Raw genomic sequence first — 22,007 nt, 5'->3', positions numbered from 1 at the left:
TCTTTAGAAATCAAACAAGGTTTACACAAGTACATAGACATGCATACAACTTTTTTTCAGTGTAAAGTGATTAAGGTTCCTCTGTTGACTAATCTTATTTGACTGATCTTCTCTCTGACTTATTGCCTTATTAACTGTTACAAATATAGTGCTGGAGGCAAAAATCTGTAATCAGCTCAATAAATGACAAAATGTGTTTGCACAGTGTTGCGTCATGCTGTCATCAGTGTTTGTAAACATTTTCTCCATGTCATTCCTCTCAAATTCCATGTAATGTGTTTGTGCATGCTTCCCAGCACAATGCTAATATAGATAATGCTCCTTTTTCCTGTCTCTCTACCTGTCTGTCTCTACGTTTCTTTCCATCTTTTCTCTCTTTCATGCTGGCTGGTATAGAGGAATAGTCCGGTAAGCTGTTTATACATTGTGTGTTCCTATTTCAGAGTGACATCATTTTACGGTTTTATTATTTTGGCATGGTGATGACTGCATGCTTGGTGTTTAAAATTCCAAATAGAACTGATCTACTGTACAGACAGTTTGGTTGTTTTGGCATGGACTGTTGGATATTGATACAGTCTGTAGACAGAGTTGTGCTGATAGTTAAAGGGATAGATCATCTAAAAAATAAAATGAACATTTTCTCCTGATTTACTCACACTCAAGTGGTTCTAATTTTTTTTTCCGTTGCAAAACAAAAAAACAAGATATTCTGAAGAATGTAGTGATCTAGAAGCCATTGACATTTCTTTCTTTTTCTTGCACTTTTCTGGCAAACCAAGTGTTTGCATCTACATGTCGCCTTCAAGTAAAGTAAAATCAGACTCACAGTGTGTATTTTAATAGACATATGTGTTCTCTAACATGGACGTTAAACAGAAAAACAGGGTAATCTTTCTAAATCTGTTTATCGGTGCAGGAATACATACTCAATTCAAATTATTTAGATTTTTAGTGGCTAAATAATGGATTCTGACCTATGGTAACCTCTGATTGTTTTTTTCAACAGACGTGATTCTCAAAGATTACCTGAATAAGGATGTACAGTAAATAATTTGAACCGACCAATAAAATGTAATTGAGTTAAATATATGAATTTGGGTCTTTAAAGCATATATTACCAAAAACTACTGAACCGCCGCCCAAACACACTCTGGATTTGCTGGACATGGCATGGGTTGTTTTACTGTAGATGAGCTGTGAATTTTTGCATGTTTGTTTCACTTTAACATTATTTGAATAAGTGGACTCTCCATCTTTAATCATCAGCCTTGCTCTTATATTAAAGGATTTAGTCGTTTTTCCGCTCTTGGCTCTGATTGGTGGGGGTGACCTTTGTCTACAGCCTATGGGATTAGATTTTACCACTGGTACATCACCCTATAATAACTGAGAACTCACAAACTAAACTCAGTCTGAACTCAGAGCACTCGTTCCTGGAGATAATCCAGACATGAGGGAGGGAGAATGGAGGGAAAAAGGCACATAATAAGGTTAAATTGAAATAAGCAGGAACTGATGTCCAACGCTAAAGTATATGTCAACAGGAAATTCTTGTCCTTTCGCTTCCGTTGGAACTTTAAATTTGGTCTAATAGTGGTGTGCATGACTGCAAATTTGACATATCTGTGAAATCTCTTTGAAGCGAGTAGTACTGTACGTACTTTCTATGCTTTTAGATCTTCTGAAGACTAAACAGTGCTGAGACAAGCAGCACAGCACAGGTGCAACTTTTGGCACTACATGATTTAATACCATTTTTAAGAATTGCTCAAATCCAGAAAAAATGCCTTATAAAGTTGAGTATTTTCTAGTGTGATATGCGTGTTACTGCTTATTAAGGAAACAGTTCGCCAAATATCTCGTCATATATCATGTCATCGTTTAGCATTGTGGGACTTATCAAAAGAACTCAGAGAATAGATGCTTTTCAATGAACACAATGACAGAAAAGTATCATAAAATGCATGTACAGTACATACTCTGTCATGTATTTTCAAGCTGTATGATTATTTTATGTGATGAAATTTAATCCAATCGAAATTAAGGTAATTACATCATTACTTTAAATCTCTTAAAAGTCCTACAGTCCCATCAAGTAAACTGATTAAACAATCTTAAATTCAAAATCACAATTAAAGTATGTCAAAGGTGAACATAGAGTGTAACGCACACACTTCCGTTTTGCAACTGGGCTTGCTTTTGATCGATGTCTATATTACTGATTTATCACTTTCTGACCAGGTGTCTCTTCTCTCTTCCTTTTTGCTGGTCACAGAGACGTAGTCCGGTAAGTGCCATTTATTGTTATTTTTCTGTCCCCAGTGTTTAAAGCTAGAACTTTTACATTTTGAAGATACCCATTTTTAAATATAATGTGTTCAAAGAGGTTTACTTCCCATGATGGCAATTCCAAATAGAGATAAAATGTACTTATTTTTAATTAATTAATTTATTTTTTATTATTCAAGTTTAATAATCACTAATCAAAGTAGACATTAGCACTATTTATCACTTTTAATCTCCTGTATTTGACCTTTAAACTTAAATGAAAGGCCCATGTGAATAAAAATGTTCCTTACTCGGGTGCTACAGATCCATGTGATCAAAATTGTTTACTTTGGCAAATGCATTTTTTATAAATCATTACACAAATAAGAAGGCAGTTATTTTGACCATTTGATAACTGTTAAAAAACAATATATATTATAGTACCCTGACTTGTCCTAAATGTGTGTAATTTATGTTAACATTACAAAACACAAGAGTATTTTTGTCCTGAATGGCCTCAACAGTCAAATTGACAGCACACATTTCAGCATTCGCTTCTTTTACCCGTGCCTTTGAATAAGTGTGACTCTGCTACTAATACTTTCTGCTAAAAAAAACCCTAACTTTCAGAAAGCAAAAACATAAATTTACATCAGACATGGCTATCAAACATTTCTACTACATTTTTTTCATGTCGGACAAAGTGAGGTACAATATGCACTTTCGGGGGTCTAGTAATTTGTACACAATTGTAAGCAACACACTATTACAAAAGTGATTGTCTTTCAGGTTAACAACTTTACAAAATATATTAAAAGACTTTCAAGTTTAATTCTAATTTGTAAGATCTAAATAAATAATTCTTCTCAGACTAATAATAATAAATAATAAAGTTTAATTCTATATTAAATATGAAGTCATAAATATATATATAATAGTCAGAATGATGGCTATGGCCATCCTAGTAGTGGTATAATTCTGGTAGTCCCTGTTTTAGACTGAGTGCTATAGAGCAAAAATTATTTGTATGAATATTCGTCTGAAGAATATTGTCTCACATTGTTCTACAAATAATGCCATTTTGACTTTAAAAGCCTCAAGAATTATGCTGTTTAGCGAGTCTTTTTGTGAATGTTGAAAATCATGATCAAAATGCATGACAAATAAATTAATTGTATCCTAAAATAAAGAAGCCCAGAAAGAAGTTCCTTCCAAACAAGCTGTCAGTAATTTCAGTTTCAATTCTGTAACCGATCTACATAGATGCAAATTTGAAAAATACCACCTTAGGTGACCACTGGCTGCCCATGAACAACATGCACATCAGATACTTTAATTGGTTCTGTTGTCCACACAATTTTTATGTAAAAATCATATATTGTCAAAACAAATAGCACAACTTATTGACTAAAGCTTTGCTTCATCAGATGAGCATTTTGGTCTATATAATAAGAGCCTTTGCAAGAAAGCAGAATACAATCATAAAGTGCATGTACTCAACAAATTTACACATTTTCTATAATGAATCATTTTAACGCATATGATTATCCATTGAGGGGCATCACGGTGGCTGGGTCAGTAAGCTTTTCTGTGTGGAGTGGGTTTTCTCCATGTGCTCCAGTTTCCCCCACAAGTTCAAATATGTGCTATAGGCAAATTGGTTAAGCTAAATTATCATGTAGTGTATGTGTGTGAATGAGTGTGTATGGATGTTTCCCAGTGATGGTTTGCAGCCGGAAGGGCGTCTGCTGTGTAAAACATATGCTGGATAAGTTGGCGGTTCATTCCGCTGTGGCAACCCCAGATTAATAAAGGAACTAAGCCGAAAAAGTAATTAATGAATGAATGAATGAATGATTGTCCATTGTGTTTAGATGCTCAACAGAAACACACATAAATAGTTGTTATTAAAAATATCCTGCTTAAGTCATATGTGCAATTGAGATTAGGATGATCGACTAGTTTTTCCAGTGTGTTATCATCAGACTCATCTGATATGGTTTGATCTAGAAAATTGATTCTGTTGTACAATGACTGTGGATGCTTTCAGAGCTGAAATTCAGAAATGGTTATAACTATCTGGTTTCTTAAAAATGCTGTAAGCACCAAGCTAGGCCCAGACTGAGCTATCTGACCAATCAGAGCAGAGTGGACTCTATTAAATGAGAGGTTAGAAAAAAACAAATCTTCAAACAAGTATTTCCAACATCACGTCAATAAAATGCTCAAATCATGTTTCATTTAAACACAGTGAATGGTTACATCTTTTTAACATCATTATTATTGAATAAGTTTGATTCGTTCAAAAATGTGTTGATTTGAAATGTGTATTATAGAACAAAAATGTGGTAGAAGACCTCAAAAACAAAATTAGGAAGCTTTGAAGTAGCATGAAGGAAAACCACTGCTGTGTTCATCTCTTTAAAATTCACTGCCACCGTGGAGAACCTGGTTTATGTCATTTATGACATTTATGTCAGTGTTATTTGTTACTAATGCACCAGTGAGTCAGATATGATTGTTCATCACCTGAGTCAATCATGGGAATCAGCTCTTCTGTCAGCTGAAGCATGCGTTATGAAACAGCAATTTACAGGGCATTAAAGCACTGTCTCTTTCTGAGTTAGACTTACCATTCCCTTGATTAAATTTACCCACAATGCACTCTTTTCACTTGATGCGTGATATGGTGTTATGAGCTTTTAGTCTTATGAATGTTTTGGCCTTCTGTTTGTTTCAGGGGCTGGCAAAAAGAAATCCCTGTAAGTACCCATAATGCGATTAATTCTTGAGATTATTAGTTTGATGTATATTTCTATTCAAATGTGACACTAAATAGTTGCCTGGAATTAAAAAGACTGAATATAGAGATGTGTTTGCATGTGTGTGAGAGGGTGCAATTTAATTGTTCATTTGCTGTTATTTTTTTTTAGGTGATGAAATTGCGCGGCCGAGGCGTGCTGTTCCAGCACCTGCACCAGTTTCTGCCCCTTCCCCAACACCTGCACCCGTGGCCCTTCCAGAGCCTGCTAGGTATCCATGCACACATTAAATTCACAAAAATGTAGAAAACTATTTTATTTTTTTATTTTTTTGCTTTCTATATGTCAAATTATGAAATAGATTTAGACATGTTTTTTCGACATTATATAATATATACTCTCACCGACCACTTTAATAGGTACACCTGTCCAACTGCTTGTTAACGCAAATTTCTAATCAGCCAATCACATGGCAGCAACTCAATACATTTAGGCATTTAGACATGGTCAAGACGATCTGCTGCAGTTCAAACCGAGCATCACAATACGGAAGAAATTTATTTTTAAGTGACTTTAAAAGTGGCATGGTTGCTGGTGCCAGACGGGCTGGTCTGAGCATTTCAGAAACTGCTGATCTACTGGGATTTTCACGCACAACTATTTCTAGGGTTTACAGAGAATGGTCCAAAAAAGAGAAAATATTCAGCGACAGTTGTAAGGGCGCAATTGCTATGGTGATACCAGACGTCAGAGGAGAATGGCCAGACTGGTTCAAGCTGATAGAAAGGCAACAGTAACTCAAATAACCACTTCTTACAACCACAGAAGAGCATTTCTGAACGCACAACACATCCAACCTTGAAGCAGATGGGCTACAGCAACAGAAGACCACACTGGGTGCCACTCCTGCCAGCTAAGAACAGGAAACTGAGACTACAATTTGCACAGGCTCACCAAAATAGACAATAGAAGATTGAAAAATCTTTGTGTGGGTGTACAGCTCTGCCGCAGGCCAGTGACAAACTCCTTTGTCACAAATCAATTTCACAAAGGATTAAGGCAGTTCTGAAGGCAAAATCCAACCTGGTACTAGTAAGGTGTACCTAAAAAAAAGTGGCCGGTGAGTGTATATTTTTACAGTTGAAGTCAAAATTATTAATTGTGATCTTTTTTTTTTTTTTTCAAATATTTCCCAAATTATATTTAGCAGACATTTTTACAGTGTTTTTTATATAAAAAAAAACTTTTTTTCATCTGGGAAAGTCTTATTTGTTTTATTTTGGCTAATATAAATTCATTTTAGTTTTTTAAAACCATTTTAGGGTCAATATTGTTAGTCCCCTTAAACAATATTCTTTGCAATTGTATACATCCATCAATGATTTGCCTAATTACTAACTTGTTTAGTTTGCCTAATTAATCTAGTTAAGCCTTTAAATTGCACGTTAATCTAAATATTAGAATCTCATAACAACATCCAGTAAAATATTATGCACTGTCATCATGGCAAAGCTTCTTTCCGTTAAATAAAAATTGGAGAGAAAAAATATATATAAAGGGGGCTAATAATTCAGGGGGACTGATAATTCCAGAGGGCTAATAATTCAGACTTCAAATGTACTTACATGTAAAAATTGAGAACCACAGATCTAGGTCACATTGCATGATTCATTTACATATACATTCCCAATACAAATATAAAAAAGAAAGTGTTACAGATGCATTAATGACAAGGTCAGTAAAGATAACTGCCTAGCCATTCCATCATGTCTTTAGTAAGTCCTGATAGTACAGTGGGTTTTAAACAGATTTTAAATGTGTTTGTGTTTTTGAAAAAGGTCTTAAGTTTAGGGCTTGGTAATTGTGTCTGTTGTTTACAAGTGTATGTTTGAAGTGTAAATTTCCAAAGGCAAAATCTAAATTGAACAAAAGAAAAAAAACTTCTGTGAAGGTTTGAAGGAATTAATCATCTATGCCTGAATTTTGACTCTTAATGTTTTATGTTAAAAATAACAGACTGGATTAAAACACTCTAATTGGATTTTTTATGTACATGGCGTTTTGAGTAAATTACATTTGGCTGCATAGTGCTGAATAGAATGGATAAATTACAGCTTTTGTTATTATATATATATATATATATATATATATATATATATATATATATATATATATATATATATATATATATATATATATATATATATATATATATATATACCAAGATAAACTCATTAGGGTATTTCATGATAAGATAGAGAAAACTGAAATGAGCGTAAGTGAGCAACAAACCAGTCGTCAGATAATCATAAAAAGTGCAAAAAGCAAAGTGCAAAAAGCAAAAAAAAAAAAACATGAAATGAACAGACATGGTAAACTAACTAATATTTTAAAATGAAAATCATAAAACATAAAATGTGTATCTAAGCCTTGTATCTTGTATTTAAGTCTAAATACAGCTCTTTAAGAGCTGCAGCCTGGATGTGAGTGCTCTGCATCCATGTGAGTCATGCAAATCTGCCTTAATTCTCCTCCATTTCAGTAATAAGAAATCTCCAGTGCCAGAGGATACAACAGCCTTATTCGGCCCTCCGCTGGAAACAGCCTTTGATGAGCAGAAGACCAGTGAAGGTACAGTAAATCTCCATATCTTTACAATTTACTGCTGCTTGTATATGTTGTCATTTGTAGGATTTTAAACTTACTAAATTTCTAAACTTTCACAAATCCAATACAATCTGATCACAGTCCAGATCAAAAGTCTTCACTTCATTCACTTGAAAAAAAAGTCATTTTTCTGTGTCATATATACAGTAGTATGTCTTCGGGGGCTCACAGAGGGTAAAAAGATGGCACTTATATTTCAGCTATTCAGTATTTAAAGTGTTGTTTATATGTGTTTACTGTTTACCAAATTTAAGCTTTATGTACCTTGACATATAAAAGTTCATAGTGCTCACTTGTTGTGTCGCTACCTACTCAATTCCATTTGCAGTAAATGTTATTAAAGGAATTCGATTTATAGGCCATTTATGATAGAAATTGGGACTCTGGAGATAAACTTGCATGGTGATTCCTTCCTCTCTGTGAGTCACAAAGCTGTTAACTCTGCTCCCCATCAACTGTCTATATCATGTCCTCTTCCATAAATTAGAGGTGATAGAGGAACCTGAGGTTTGGGGTGCACCCCTGCCTGAACAACACCTAGACTCCTCTCTGGCAAGACCGTTTCCTACAGGAAGTAAGTCTTTGCTTGTGTGGCATGATTGCCATCATCCTGGTATCATAAACCCATATTTCCCAAAATGGTGAACGGTCGTCTGAGTGGAAAAATCATGATTACCTCCAGATTTTATTTTAATAACTTTTCCTTCGGCAGTCTCCATTAACCTACTAATTTCTCAAGTCATTAGCCAGGAAAACAATCAAAATCCTAAGAGTCATCCAGCTCATTTCATCTGGTGGCAGTTTACTCAAAGTGGCCTATTTCTTCATATCTGCTTAAACCTCAAAAAGCACAATGATTCTAAGCTTCATTTGTGGGCTTGAGTTACGTTTGTAAATAGTTATTCATCTCTGAATATCTGTTTACCTTACATAGGTTTGTAAATACTAGGGCTTGCTCATTTTACCAGATAACCAGTCATCTTGGAAAGTAGCTGATGTTAAAGTGAGTGCTTACCTTTAAATTTGCCTGTTACTTAATACTTAAAGACCTGCATTAAAGACCAGCATTAGCTACCTGATGCGCAACTGGAGAATTAGTCCCAATCAGTTAGTTCCACTTAACATGGGTGAGAAAGTCTACATTTGGTCATTTCCCATGAACATAATTGCAAATATACAATAAATGCAAGAAGACTAGGTCACACTTTATTTTGATTGTCCATTTGTTGAATTTAAGTTACATTGCATCTACATGCCAACTCAATCTCATTAGAATATAAGTAGATTGCTAAACTGGGGTTAGGGTTAGTGTAAGTTGACATGTACTTGCAAAGTTTCTTCTAGTCAGTTAAATGTCTGTTGAAGAAGCAGTATCAGCAGATATTAAGCAGGCCATCTACTAATACTCCAATGGACCATCAAAATAAAGTGTTACCGAAGACTAAAATTAGACGGAGCAATTGCAGTATCTTCCTATTGTCACCATTCGAAACAGGCTAGTTGTAGAAGTAGCCAATTAGTGCATGTGTTTTCATATGTCAAAGGCCAGGCAAAGGACCAAACATAAAGACAGCTGTGTATTTTGCATCTTCCTGAATTTTTTTTTTTTGCATCTCCCAAATTTGAAAATCCCTAGACTGGGGGACTAATCTTAAAAAATACAAGCTAATTGGCTAGTCCGTGCAAGCCCTGTTAGATGCATAAAAAATTGATCTTTCTACATATATTAACAAGCATTTTTTTGTAACAACATGAAAATAGTATTAGTAGGTCACAGAGAGTAAAGTGTTACCATAGAGTTTGACTTATTCATCCCATGTCACAGTCCTTCCGTGTTTTCCCTGATTGCCTGAATGAGACCTTGCCTTTGCATGGTGCTGTGGGGCATGAAGATGTGGCCTATGGGGGGTGGGGGGTGTATGTGAGAGCTTGTCTCAGCAGCACTAATGTCATTGCAGCTCTGCCTCCGCTTCCGCCTAAGAATGTGCCGACCTCCCCCCCACCGATTGAATCTCCTACTACAGAACCTGCTGGTAAGATTCCCCTACCACTCATACCAGGGGTGTCTAAACCTGCTGCTAGAAGGCCACTGTTCTGCAGAGTTTAGTTACAAGTCCCATTAAGCACACCTTAACCAACTTAACATGGGTCATGAGCCATTCTGTGTTGGGCATTATTAATGCTGAAATCTGCGATACGTTGGCCTTTCAGGAGCAGATTTGGAAACAGCTGGACTATACCAGTAAATGACCCCAAGAAGTCTGATCTGATCAAGTGTCTGATCTATTTAATGCTTGTCTTTTGGCACTAGGAAAGAGCTTTATTTGGTTTCTCTTGCATATTTCTTTGGCTTTTCTTTTGCATGCATCTTGCTTATAATTTTTCAGTTTTATCATGATGAGTTCTGTGTGGTGCTTGATACAGATGTTCAGAAGGAAGGGAATTCAAGACAAACTTCACAGAGGCCCTCTATAGCTGATTTGGACAACATCTTTGGTCCAGAAAACTCTCCTAAACTTAGTCAAGATATTGAAGACACGTGGGTCTGCTTCAACGACGAGTCACCTGAAAGACATTCTCCTCCTTTGGAGGGAGAGCCAGCACTCCAATCATCTCCACCACCCCCAGCAGAACCAGCTCCCCCTCTACCTAAATCTCCTCCTCCACTGGATGAACCAACCCCCCCTTTACCAAAATCTCCACCTCTTCCTTCAGAACCTGCACCCTCTCCACCTGCCTGTGAGCCACTAAGGGAAAGCCCCCCACCTGTTCCCAAAGACAAAACTCCTTCTCCTCCAACTGTCCCACCTCCTCCAATTGAAGAGGCCCCACTCCCACCAACACCAGATGATGTTTTTCACACCACCACAGACTTTTCACCCTGTGCTCCTCTGACAGAGACCCAATCAAACACAACCAACAGCCCACCAAACATTGTAGAGACAAGTGCACGTACAATCCCTTCACCCTTGGTTTTGAACCAAGAGGAGGTAAAGAGCCCTGATGAAACCCCATCAAAAGAGGACCCAAGTGAGAGCAGCACTTCACCCAAAGAGACTGGTCAAGGAGCACGTTCTACACCTCCTCCTCCTCCACCTCCCACATACAGGGCAGTAGTGTCCTCTCCAGGACCAGTCCCTCCAGCTTCTGCTAGTGGAAATGAAAGTGGTGAGTCTGATCTAAAACATCCAGTCAACAAAAGATTAAAGGTTTAGTTTACCCAATCTCAATCTTTTGTCTGTGTAGGTCAATAAATTTGAATTTCGAGTTGTTCTGCTCTAGTCACAATCATATTATTTGTGTTTTCACTGGAGAGCCTTCTTAGTAAGAGGGATGAGGGGTGTCTGACAGCTTTTTGCCTCATTATTTTTATATATAGGTACAAAACCACAGGTCTTACCACTCTTGCGTGAATTGCTAATACTACATTTTTAGGCTTATGTATTTTGCCAGTTCTCTAATCAGGAACAGTTTTTGAAGTTTCCAAATTGTTTCTCTTCAATTTTTCAGAATAAAATTACAGCGCATTGGCTTTGTATAGGTTACTTGTAAGGCTGTTTTGATCAAGTCTCATACTTTTTAGAATTTACAGTAATTATATCCAGTTTGGGTAGCACTCTTCAATGGGCTTGATGCATGTTACTCTTTGAATGGCTTTGCTTTAATAGAGTACTCTTGCTCCACAGGCTCCTCCTCCCCTGCACGTCCCTCAACGCCACTGGCTACCAGCAGCTCCCCCCCTCCCCCTCCCCCACCTCGGCCACCCTCGCGACCCAAACTGCCTCCTGGGAAACCAAGCATAGGGGACGTGGTACGTGATGTCATTAAAAAAAATACCTTCAAATAGTAAATGTTCTTGTTACCAAGAAACTCACAATATCATTGAACACAGACAATTGTGTTCCTCAGAACACTGTGTCTATTATACTTTTTCTCTGCGTGAAAATGGCCATAGTACCTGGCATGGCATAAAACACAAATAAAAAATGCTCAGAACACCAGGCTGAACCTAAAAGTGGACACTTTTATGTATATTTTATATTTGCTAAATAATATTCCTTCTTAAAGGTGCAATAGGTTGATTGGTTTCAGAAACTAATTAAGTTATCAACATTTATTTATAATGATGTGTGTGTGGAGTGAGGAAGAAGGCAAAGTCAGCGATTCAGGTAAATAACAAAAATATTTATGCAAAGTCAGAGATTCAGGTAAATAACAAACATATTTATTATTATGCTCAAACAAAAAAGCAATCATACTCAGCCCTGTAAGGTCCTGTATCCCTCTTTGGCTGCTCTTTAAATGCAGTCTCTCCATCCCAGTCACTGCAAAGAGACAGGTGTTAGTAATGTTTTTGATTGACCTACTTTTCAGCACGCGCTGTCTTTTAACGCACTCTCTCTTTGGCTGCGTTTGAAACCACCTACTACTCAGTAGGTACTGCATTTGAATTTAAACGTACTACTTGGCCTTTAGAAAAGTACATTCTATACAGTATGAATGTGAAATGTATGAATGGAATTCGGATGTACTACATCTGCCATTTAGTCATGGTCATGTGACCTACCTGCGTCAGTTGCGTCGCTTCACTCCCATTCATGAATTCTCTCGCGGGGCATCATGGGATAGTGGACTTCAGAATCTCGCCGGAAGTAGTAAGTCATCCAGGTACTTCTCGCTTACTGATTTTTGAATTCTATGAATTCAGACATACTACTCGGCTCGCATACTGATTTAAGCATACTATGTAGTATGGAAGTACGCGATTTCGGATGCAGCACTTTGTGGGCAGTTCGACCACATACCCATCGTGACAGTATTTAAATGTATTTTAATAGTCTGTTTCAATGTTTGAGGTTGAAGAACCAAGAAAATGTATTCTAATCAAAACTTTTGGTCCAAACATTATGATAGGCTGTCCTACCTGCCTGTCAAGAAGTGTTATTACATAGCTCTGCGCACCCAGTTTGTGCAGAAAGGATTACGTCATCTGTGCATTCACAGACACAGCTCAGACAGAAAATGACAGGCAAACATGAACAACCTACCTTGTTTTTTTAATTTGTTATTGTAATTACTAACTGTACTTTCAAATTTTCTGGTTTTGTGGTTTTGAATGGCAATTTGCAGGGTGGGACAGAGCTTCTCCTACTGCACCTTTAAGTGAAACAAAACACAAACAACACTTCCACAGGGTGCTCCATGTACATTTTTCCTGATTGCCTGACTAAACCCACTTTCTTATGTTGCTTAACTTCCCCTTCGTGTCTTCTTGCCTTTTCCCCAATTTTCCTGTCAGAATCGGCCGTTCAGCCCCCCTGTTCACTCTTCAAGCCCCCCTCCTTTGGCACCGCTGGCCCGTGCGGAGAGCACTTCTTCTATTTCCTCCACCAACTCTCTGAGTGCTGCCACTACACCCACCGTCGGTAAAGAGCTCTCCGTGTCTGTGTCAGGTGTGACTCCATTTACCATCATTCTCTCTGCTTTGCCATGTTGTTCTGTTGTTATATGACTGCTTACCATTCTACTAATGGCATAACAAGAGTCTCTGTATGATTAGCTACCATTGAACTCCGTGTACTCTACAAATTAAAAATAATTGTAGTAAAATTTGACAGCTTTGATTTAGTTTAGATTAGAAGAATGTGATGATGGTGTATGATTTAAAATGTTGACGTGAAGCCTCAAGCATATAGGTCTCAAATTCGATTTGTGGAGAGCCACAGCTCTGCACGGTTATCCTCCAACTCTGTTCAAACACAGATGATCCAACTAATCACCGTCTTCTAGATTACTAAAGACTAAGGCTGTTTCTCAATATCAAGAACACAGAACGGACTTGTGTTTTTGTGAAGGCCGGTCTTGCAGGTCACATCGGAAGAATGAACTCTGAAGACCACAAGAACACAGAAAGCGTCCTGTGAGGAATGGGATGCTGCATTCATCCTGATGGTCATTTGACCTACGTTTTTAACAGAAATTTTTTTCAACATTCATACAATGATTTATTGTTTTCCCCTTTTCACAATACATACTATGAATATAGACTTGTATATGACAAATATATGTTGCACAACAAAAATAAAACAGATTTTATCCCAAACTTCAGCAAATAAGCACCCTTAACATGTTCATGCTTTTATAAAGATTTTCAAGGTAATGTTTAGTTTCACCGTCTCATTTAGGGAAACCTCATCCTGAGGTAAAAAAGTTTTATCTCTGAACTTTAATAATAAATCTACATAAAATGCTGCGCTTTCCACCTCCATTCGCAATGATTTCTGGGACTTCTAGAGTGAGTTCTGTGCTCAAGTCTGCATCGATGCGTCCTTGATACCAAGAACACATCAGGGAACTTTCACGCATTCTCCGTTCTTGCCGTTCTGCCGTTCTCAACTTTGGCAGTTGGTGATGACAACCTTACATAAGAACACGAGCATGCAAGATCGCTGAAGAACGCATATTAAGAAGCAGCCTATTAAGCAGGATTGAGTTAGAGGTGGTTGGAGCTAAATTATGTAGAGCTGTGACCCTCCAGTAATTGAGTTTGAGACCACTGCTCTAGCATCTTGCTATCATGTATTAGATCTCTGGAACTTATGGTGAAAGATTGAGTCTGTTGGTAAAATAATGTTTTGCTAATCCTAGATTGTATAATTAGGCATAATTAAGAATAATTAGACTGGTAATTCCATCAATTTCTACAATTCTTAATCTGGTTGGTTCTTAAATAACCAAAGATATTAAAAAAAAACATATTTTACAGCTTGGCGCAAAACTATCATTATGTGCAGATAACATGCAAACCAAATAAGCTATTTTTGTCTTGTGTCTTCGGACTGTATGTGAAATGCGACATACAGTATTGATGCTTTGATTAGATGTTGGGTAGCTTCGTTTTCTGAGGTCGGCAAAATGTTTGCATTGTGCCTTTGCCTGAACTTTGGCTTTTTGGTGTATATAGCCTGTCTCTTGCTTGTGCTATTCCAATCTTTTTTTGTTGTTTTGTTTTTCATCTTTGTTTTTTCTTTTATCATTCTTTTCTGAATTAATCTTGTTTTTAAGTATTTTAAACATGTCATGCATCCACTGTGACGTCAAGTTTAATGACTGTGACTTTTTGATTTCTTTGCAATTATTTGTCCTTTACTTTGAATTATGTTTATTTTTTTGTTTGTGTTTTGTCGTCTTTCTTGTCTTTTTGGCTGACGTTATTGTCTGATGTCAGAAGATGACGCTTTTGTAGACAAACTTCCCAGCTTTGAGAGACGGGCTGATATTCCAGCAGGTATGCTATGAACCCCTCCTGATTTAATGGATGGGATGGAGACCACCGATTCCGCAATGTAACAGATGGTTACATTAACCATACTATCAGTTATCAGAGCTCATTCATGATGATCTTTCATTTTACCAGTGACTAAACTAGCAAATAAGCTGGAAAGTGAGGTGATTTTTCTTGTCAAGAGTCTTAAAAGGAATTTTAAAGGTCATTTACCACTTGACATCTGTTGGCAGAATTTGGGGTCACTATTACAGCAGTATTCTTCAAATTGCATCCTTTCATTAAAGCTGGCTAGAAATATGCCCCTGTCAAAGTACACGATGTAACCAATGAAAGTAGACTTTATCTAACACTTTGCATGTGTCGTATGCATGGTTGTAGATTGTAAAATTTGTTTTACACTTTACACTTTAATACATTAAATAAAATTAAAAATTATAAAGACAGTGCATCTGTCCTTGGATGTTCAATAATAATAATTAATGTTATAATAATACACAAAAAAGGATTATTATTATTATTAGTAGTAGTAGTAGTAGTAGTATATAAAAAAATAGTAATAATGTTTTCTGAAAACTTTAAAATCTTAATTTTATACATAAAGTAGGAATCAGCTTTATACCTCAGATTCTGTCAATAGACATTGTTGTGGATATCCAAGAAAATTCCTTTAATAATGTTAAGGACTTTTTCTTTTTATGTCTTTTAGCATCTTTTTTAAATGGGGTTTTCCTCTGCTTTACTCATTTTGAGTGCAATGTTTGCGATTTAATTTTCTTCATCCATTTTTAATTCTTTCAGTCATATATTGCTTTTTACATCCATAAAATACAACATGTCATATCTCCAAGTTAGAGGTTGCTCTGCCTGTATCACATACATTGCACCCCCCTCTTACATCCTGACTGACATCAAGAACCGGGAACAGAAGAGTCTTTTAGTTCCCAGAAAGCATCTGTCTGGCTGTAGACTCTTCAGAAAACCCAAAGAGCACCACCATCCCGCTTGAACAGATGAAACACACACAGCAGCCTCTCAGTGTTTGAAGTGTGGTCTGGAATTTGGCCCAAGTGGCAGCGGCACTGATCAGTATTCCTAACGTCACACTAGTTTGAGTGGAGAACTGTCAGATGTTACACCTGGCTAAAAGCATTTCTAACATTGTTATGCTACAAAGGTCAAGCTTTACTGCCGCATCATTTCAAAGGCTTAAATGCACATATCTACATTTTATCTTGAACATTCAATGCTGTGTATCTTTCAAAATCAAAATTTGTAGATTCTCCTAGGTGGTATCAAATGTTTTTTTTTTTGTGATGGAAATTCTGAAGCTTTCATCAGGGTATACGGTAATATCATGATGTTGACCTAAGCTGTAAAAGAAAAATAACTTTATCAGGTATGAAAACAAAAAAATACTTAGTGTATTTGTTGTCTATACATGTTCAAAGTAAATAAATGCTTGAACCAAATTATATTGTGCAAAAACATAATAAAGTACAATAAGTAACGTGTTACAAAGTCTCATTAGTAAATGTTAGTTCATGGATTCAACAGTGGAAAAAAGCCAGATTACCTGCAGCTACTATATAAAATATACTTAATATTAGTCAAAAATACAACAAAATCGCATTCATAAATTGTATTACTTTGATGAAATGATTACGAGTTGTAATCAGCTCATGACTACGATTTTATTAATGTTATTTGGCATTAACTAAAGATTAACATCAGCTAAGATTAATAAAAGTATTTTTGTAGTATTCACGGTGACTAATGTTAACTATTAGAGCCGTATTGCACAGTGTTAACATATACCAACCCTATTTGAATTTTCAAACAGTGTTTCAGCATGTAGCAGATTAGTTTAACATGTGAAAACACTCTTGTTTAAACATAATTGAACAAAGTAATGGATTTTTGAATGTCTGCAATAATACTATATCTTATGCAAGCATTTTATTCAGCTGTTCCTCAAATATCAATACTCAATATCGATGAAGATTTTCAGTATTTCCGTCATGCAGTTAATTTTGATTTGTCTCATTTACTTAAAGAGGCCATGTGATGCGTTATGTTGTTTTTCTTTTGTATGTAAAGCATCTGTTTGTGAATATTCACACATTGACAGCCATATTTACCTTTAGGTGTGAGTCTCTAAACATCCTGTTCACACAGCAGCTATGAAAGAGGCTTCAATAGCGTAGTACAAACAGCAGATGAAGGCAAGCTTAATAACAAGTTTGACTGTCTGATAAACTGTAATAAGCGCTGTTGTATACTTTAGATTTTACTACGATAAACTGTGGTGAATAATAATTTTGATACTTATAGAAAACCTATTGGGTTATTTGTTTATTACTACAGTTATACACTACATATAACCACAGCACATAAGTTCAAATAGTTCAGTATACTGTAGAATGATTATGTAGTAGTCAAATCACTTACTTTAGAATAGTTCAAAAAAACACTCGTGTTTACTATAAATTACTTTACGTAGTAGTCATGTAGGTAGTTTACAGTGCATCTATACCATCTCATTGACAGGCAAATAATTCAGTTCAGTATAAAACGTGCTTCTCTTTGTAATATAAGGATTGTGCTTAACATATGATTATTTTCTATTTGAATATCTTTTTTTTTTTTAAATCATTTGAGTCTACCGATACCGAAACCCGATCCGATACTTCTATAATACATAAAATGGAATAAAGAAGGGCGAAGAAATAGATCCAGGATGTTCCTTATTTTTTATTTAATTCACCTTATGTTAACTTTTCTGTGAGGTAGCTTGAACAATCAAGTAATAAATAACATAAAGTCTTCACTTTTGGACTTAAGTGCAACAGTGAATATTAAAAAATCAAATATAAAAACAAAGCAGCCCCGTAACTTAAAATACCTGGCAGGCAATCCGAAGTTTACACATCTCACAGTTTGTTATGGCAATGTCGTTGTCATCCATTTTTTTTAGATACGTCCTGACGGCAGACATACTCGCGCTTTCTGCTTCAAGCTGCTTCTGTGTTCTAGTTTGCATTTAACCAATAGCGTTTCTGCAAGAAAGTCATGTTCTGCTGCATGCGTTGCTGTTTCTGTTTGAAGTCATAATTATAGATGTATTTAAAAAATATGATGTGTGTGTGTGTTTTTTATATATATATATATATATATATATATATATATATATATATATATATATATATATATATATATATATATATATATATATACATATATATATATATATATATATATATATATATATATATATATTCGAGTCCTGACCGGGAGGTAACGTCTGATTCCAATCAAGTCTGAAACTGACTTTTCCGCGTGATCGGATCTGAACATCCCTACCAAACAACCTATAGTGGGGCTGCAATAATGCTGCAAAAATAGTGATTTTTAACATTAAAGCATGCTAATTTATTCTGTTATGCCTAAAAAACAAAATAATGGTATTTTTAAAACATTATCATATGGCCTCTTTAGAAGTAGTCACGTATCACTTTTATTTGCACAGTACTGCAAACTACATAATATGAGACAATTTAAAGTTTTGTTTTTTTCAGAGTTTTCTAGGCCAGTTCCAGCTAGGGTTAAATTGAACCCAGCATTAGAAAATGTATTCACTTGTTCAAGATGACGCATAAAGATGCTCACCATTACTGTACAAATTAAATTGTTCATTGCTTACTCTAAGTGACTTCATTCATAGCTCTTGCGCTGTTTTTGTATATAGCTGTATTTCTCCTTTCCAGCATCGTAAAAGAAACCCTCATTTACTCTTCCCTGTTGTGTTGCTCATTTCTGCCCTCTGTTGCCCATCAACCCTACTGCATCTACCTCCTCCCAATAATAAATCGGACATATAGAAATATACTGTTCATGGTAACACTGTTCATAAAATGAAAATTCTAGTTTCTTATGTTAGAATGAAACAAGTTTTTTAGTTAGTAATTAGTTCTCTGAAAATGAAATTGGGTTATTATTTAGTCACTCTCATGTTGTTCTAAATCTATTATTTTTGTCATGGATGAAACACACTAAACATCACCCTACTGAAGTCTATATAACTGAAAGTCACTATTTTCTGGCAACCTGTCTTTCCAGGAAGAATTATTAAGAGCGAAATTGATGAGAAACAGTTCATTTGTGGGCATTTGGATGACAGGAGACTTGGATTATAGTATAGAAGTCGTGAATGATGCTTTACTTTGGAATACAGTTTTTTCTTAATGCAGGAACATAAAAGTAACAGTATACAGGTTTAAAACATCAAAGGGATGAGTCAATTTGACAAAGTTTTATTTTGGATGATTTATACTGTCAAAGGTTTAATAATAAGCTGTTTAACGTCATCATAGTTCTGAAAGCTGTAGGCATTAATTCGCAGCCAGCTCAAATGATCTTCAGCTTTCATCAGTCCCAACATTGAATGTCAAGAAATCAAAATGCTTAAATATTTGTTAGAAAATACTTTTAATTCTGAATTTTACCAGCTCTCAGAAAAGTTCTTCTCGGCTTCTGAACTGTTCAGCAAACTCCGAAATGTGCTGGAAGTTAAGAAAACGCATGCATATACTGTAAAAACTCTAACAAATCTGCATCCATTTGACAACGCACTTGCACGCAAATTCACACAACACATGCAAATACAGAAACACACAGTGTAGATGCTGTGCATGACCACAATTCAAATGTGTCAACGCATCCGCAAAAAAGGTAAACCTGTCTGCGTTCTGTTTAGAGCCAGTGGGATTGTCACCCAAAAAAAATATATATATATATTATTTAGACTATAGCCTAGTGTTTCTTGTTTTTTGTACTTCTAACCAGGGCATAATTTGTGCCGGAATAAACCAGATCTGGAGGCAGTACATAGCACCTCATTAAGCATGTTCTTGCTGATCAATGAGTGCATTAAAATTTGTGGTCAATGTTTTTAAGCAGTGGTGGCAAATCAAAAGACATTTTGACACATTGTTTTATTGTAGGCTATAAGCCTGATTTTATTAAAGTAATAAAAATATTGGTTCAGTTACACAGCCCAGAATGGTTTTTAAATCGTCTGCTTTCCCTTTTAAATCACTATGAAGTGCAGTCTTACAGGTGTGAAAAGTGGCTTTCCATCCAGCAAAGCAGCAGTCTGGAGTTAAGATACTTTTGCATTGTGGTTTTAAAGACGATGGGGCTGCAATGTCATGTTTGCAGCACTACAGTATATTGAAATATAGGCCTATTGAGTGTGAGAGAATGTAAAGTGGAGGAATATCTCAGAGGTAAATTATGATATTAAGTTGTTTAGGAGCAATGATGAAATGCATAGCAAGAAATCGTATTACCAGGATGTTAAAATAAACTAAAAACTCAACTCTCAGACTCGTGACTGACTGCAGAAAGCTGCTGAGTTTGTCACTTTTTGGTGTTGGTGTTTGTGTTGGAGGATGTGTGTTGTCAGATTGATGAAGATGTTTTCTTAATTTGTTGGTGTTTTTCTGCATGAGTTTTCTTAACTTGCAGCGTTAAACTCTACAAAGCAGATTCTAACACCAGGGGGCGTTTTACAAAATGATTTTTAATGGGGTGGTCCAGAGTGTATTTCAAGGCTTGGTTGTGTTTATAAGATGCAAAGCAATGTGTGTTCATGCTTCATTTGTAGAAAATCACGTTATTTTTTCATATATCTTACTTTGTTTATATACAGCTACTCGGCTAACATGAAAACGAATGTCATATTTTCTATTTCCTCCAAAAGACCTACCCTCTAGAGGCTCTGATTGTTCAGCTAACGTGTAATTCGCGGATAATGTGTTAATGGATCGGCTCCATGTCATCAGGAAAAGCATCACGCCCCTACGAGCATGCGCTTTTGCGCTGTGTAATCAGTTTGTGCCTGAATCAGACAGAAGATGACACAGAGGACACAACTGAATCTTACGCCTGCTCTCTATAACCAAATCTGACAAGTGTCTTTCACATAGTATCGGAATTAGCATGTGTAAGTAATATAGATGTAGAACGCACGGAAAGCAGCCGCATAGAAAGATGCTGATGTAGATTGTGGCTGTTTACAGCAGTTTGACGGAAAAAAAGGAATTTGTAGCTAAATTGTTAACGATGCCAAACAGCATTTCCCATTGTTTACATCCTTGTTTTCGTCCTTGCAACAGCATACCATTAACGCTAGACACTATGCATGTAATAAATCAATTATAACAATAAAAAAGCCTTTTAGGTTGTGACTTTTAGTTTCTGCTATTATAGTTAAAACTATTCTTTCTTTAAGGAGTTTTTAGCCAAATCCAGCACTAAACCGGGAGACATTCTGGAAGCTGTCCTTTGTCAAATGCTAGCTATATATTTTTATGATTCTCTGGAACTTAATTAAAATAAAATTTTAAGCACTTCTCTCTTTGCGTCGTGTCCTTTGGAAGTCCAAACACAGAAACAGAACACGCTCTGTGGAAATAGCAGTGTTTGGATGGCATTTTAGCTTTCTCTGCTACATTAAAACACCTCTATCCACACTCTGTCGCTGCGAACGTGTGTGCACATGGTGAATGTGCATAACCTGAAGGGTGTATGGTTTCAATAACTTGGATGTATTTTTTTGTAGTCCTCAAATTTCGTTCGATGTAGACTTTGCTAAGCTAACTCTGTAAAAGCCAATGTCTCCCTTTGCATTGAAATTTGAGCATATTACATTAAGAGATGTTGTTTATGTTCATGCAGCAACATTACACATCAACGTAAGTTTAAAATATGATATCGTAGTTGACCACCCCTTTAAAATCTTATCCTATCTGTGTGGTAACCATGGTAATTTCAGTTAGAACCTCATTTAGAATAAAGGTTATTACAGAACAGTGTTTCCTCAGTGTGTTGTCTTCTGATACATCCTAACTTGACTAAAAAACACTTAATTGTGCTGTCCAACAATGGCATTACATTTATTGATGATTGAAAATGAAGAATAAAGATGTTTAATGGTAGAAAAGACTCTTTGAGGACCT

The 22,007-nt window shown here is 36.0% G+C and overlaps 2 protein-coding genes across 2 annotated transcripts in view; both read left to right on the top strand.

The window, feature by feature from the left end:
- lepr (leptin receptor) overlaps positions 1–22,007 on the top strand; it is an 847,758-nt gene that overhangs the window by 530,491 nt on the left and 295,260 nt on the right. The window lies entirely within an intron of this gene.
- sgip1a (SH3GL interacting endocytic adaptor 1a) overlaps positions 1–22,007 on the top strand; it is a 129,137-nt gene that overhangs the window by 88,121 nt on the left and 19,009 nt on the right. Inside the window, exons 11-21 of the mRNA XM_087257473.1 lie at positions 397–408; positions 2,279–2,290; positions 5,012–5,033; positions 5,205–5,304; positions 7,576–7,664; positions 8,188–8,274; positions 9,659–9,733; positions 10,125–10,868; positions 11,387–11,511; positions 13,000–13,153; positions 14,929–14,988. Coding sequence (XP_087113599.1) covers positions 397–408; positions 2,279–2,290; positions 5,012–5,033; positions 5,205–5,304; positions 7,576–7,664; positions 8,188–8,274; positions 9,659–9,733; positions 10,125–10,868; positions 11,387–11,511; positions 13,000–13,153; positions 14,929–14,988 — 1,480 coding nt within the window. The remainder of the gene's footprint in view (positions 1–396; positions 409–2,278; positions 2,291–5,011; positions 5,034–5,204; positions 5,305–7,575; positions 7,665–8,187; positions 8,275–9,658; positions 9,734–10,124; positions 10,869–11,386; positions 11,512–12,999; positions 13,154–14,928; positions 14,989–22,007) is intronic.

The sequence above is a fragment of the Danio rerio genome, chromosome 6 (genome assembly GCF_052040795.2).
Source record: "Danio rerio strain M-AB ecotype USA chromosome 6, GRCz13ab, whole genome shotgun sequence".
Taxonomy (NCBI): domain Eukaryota; kingdom Metazoa; phylum Chordata; class Actinopteri; order Cypriniformes; family Danionidae; genus Danio; species Danio rerio.
Note: the sequence above shows the minus strand (reverse complement) of the source record. Positions and strands in the feature narration are given on the sequence as shown.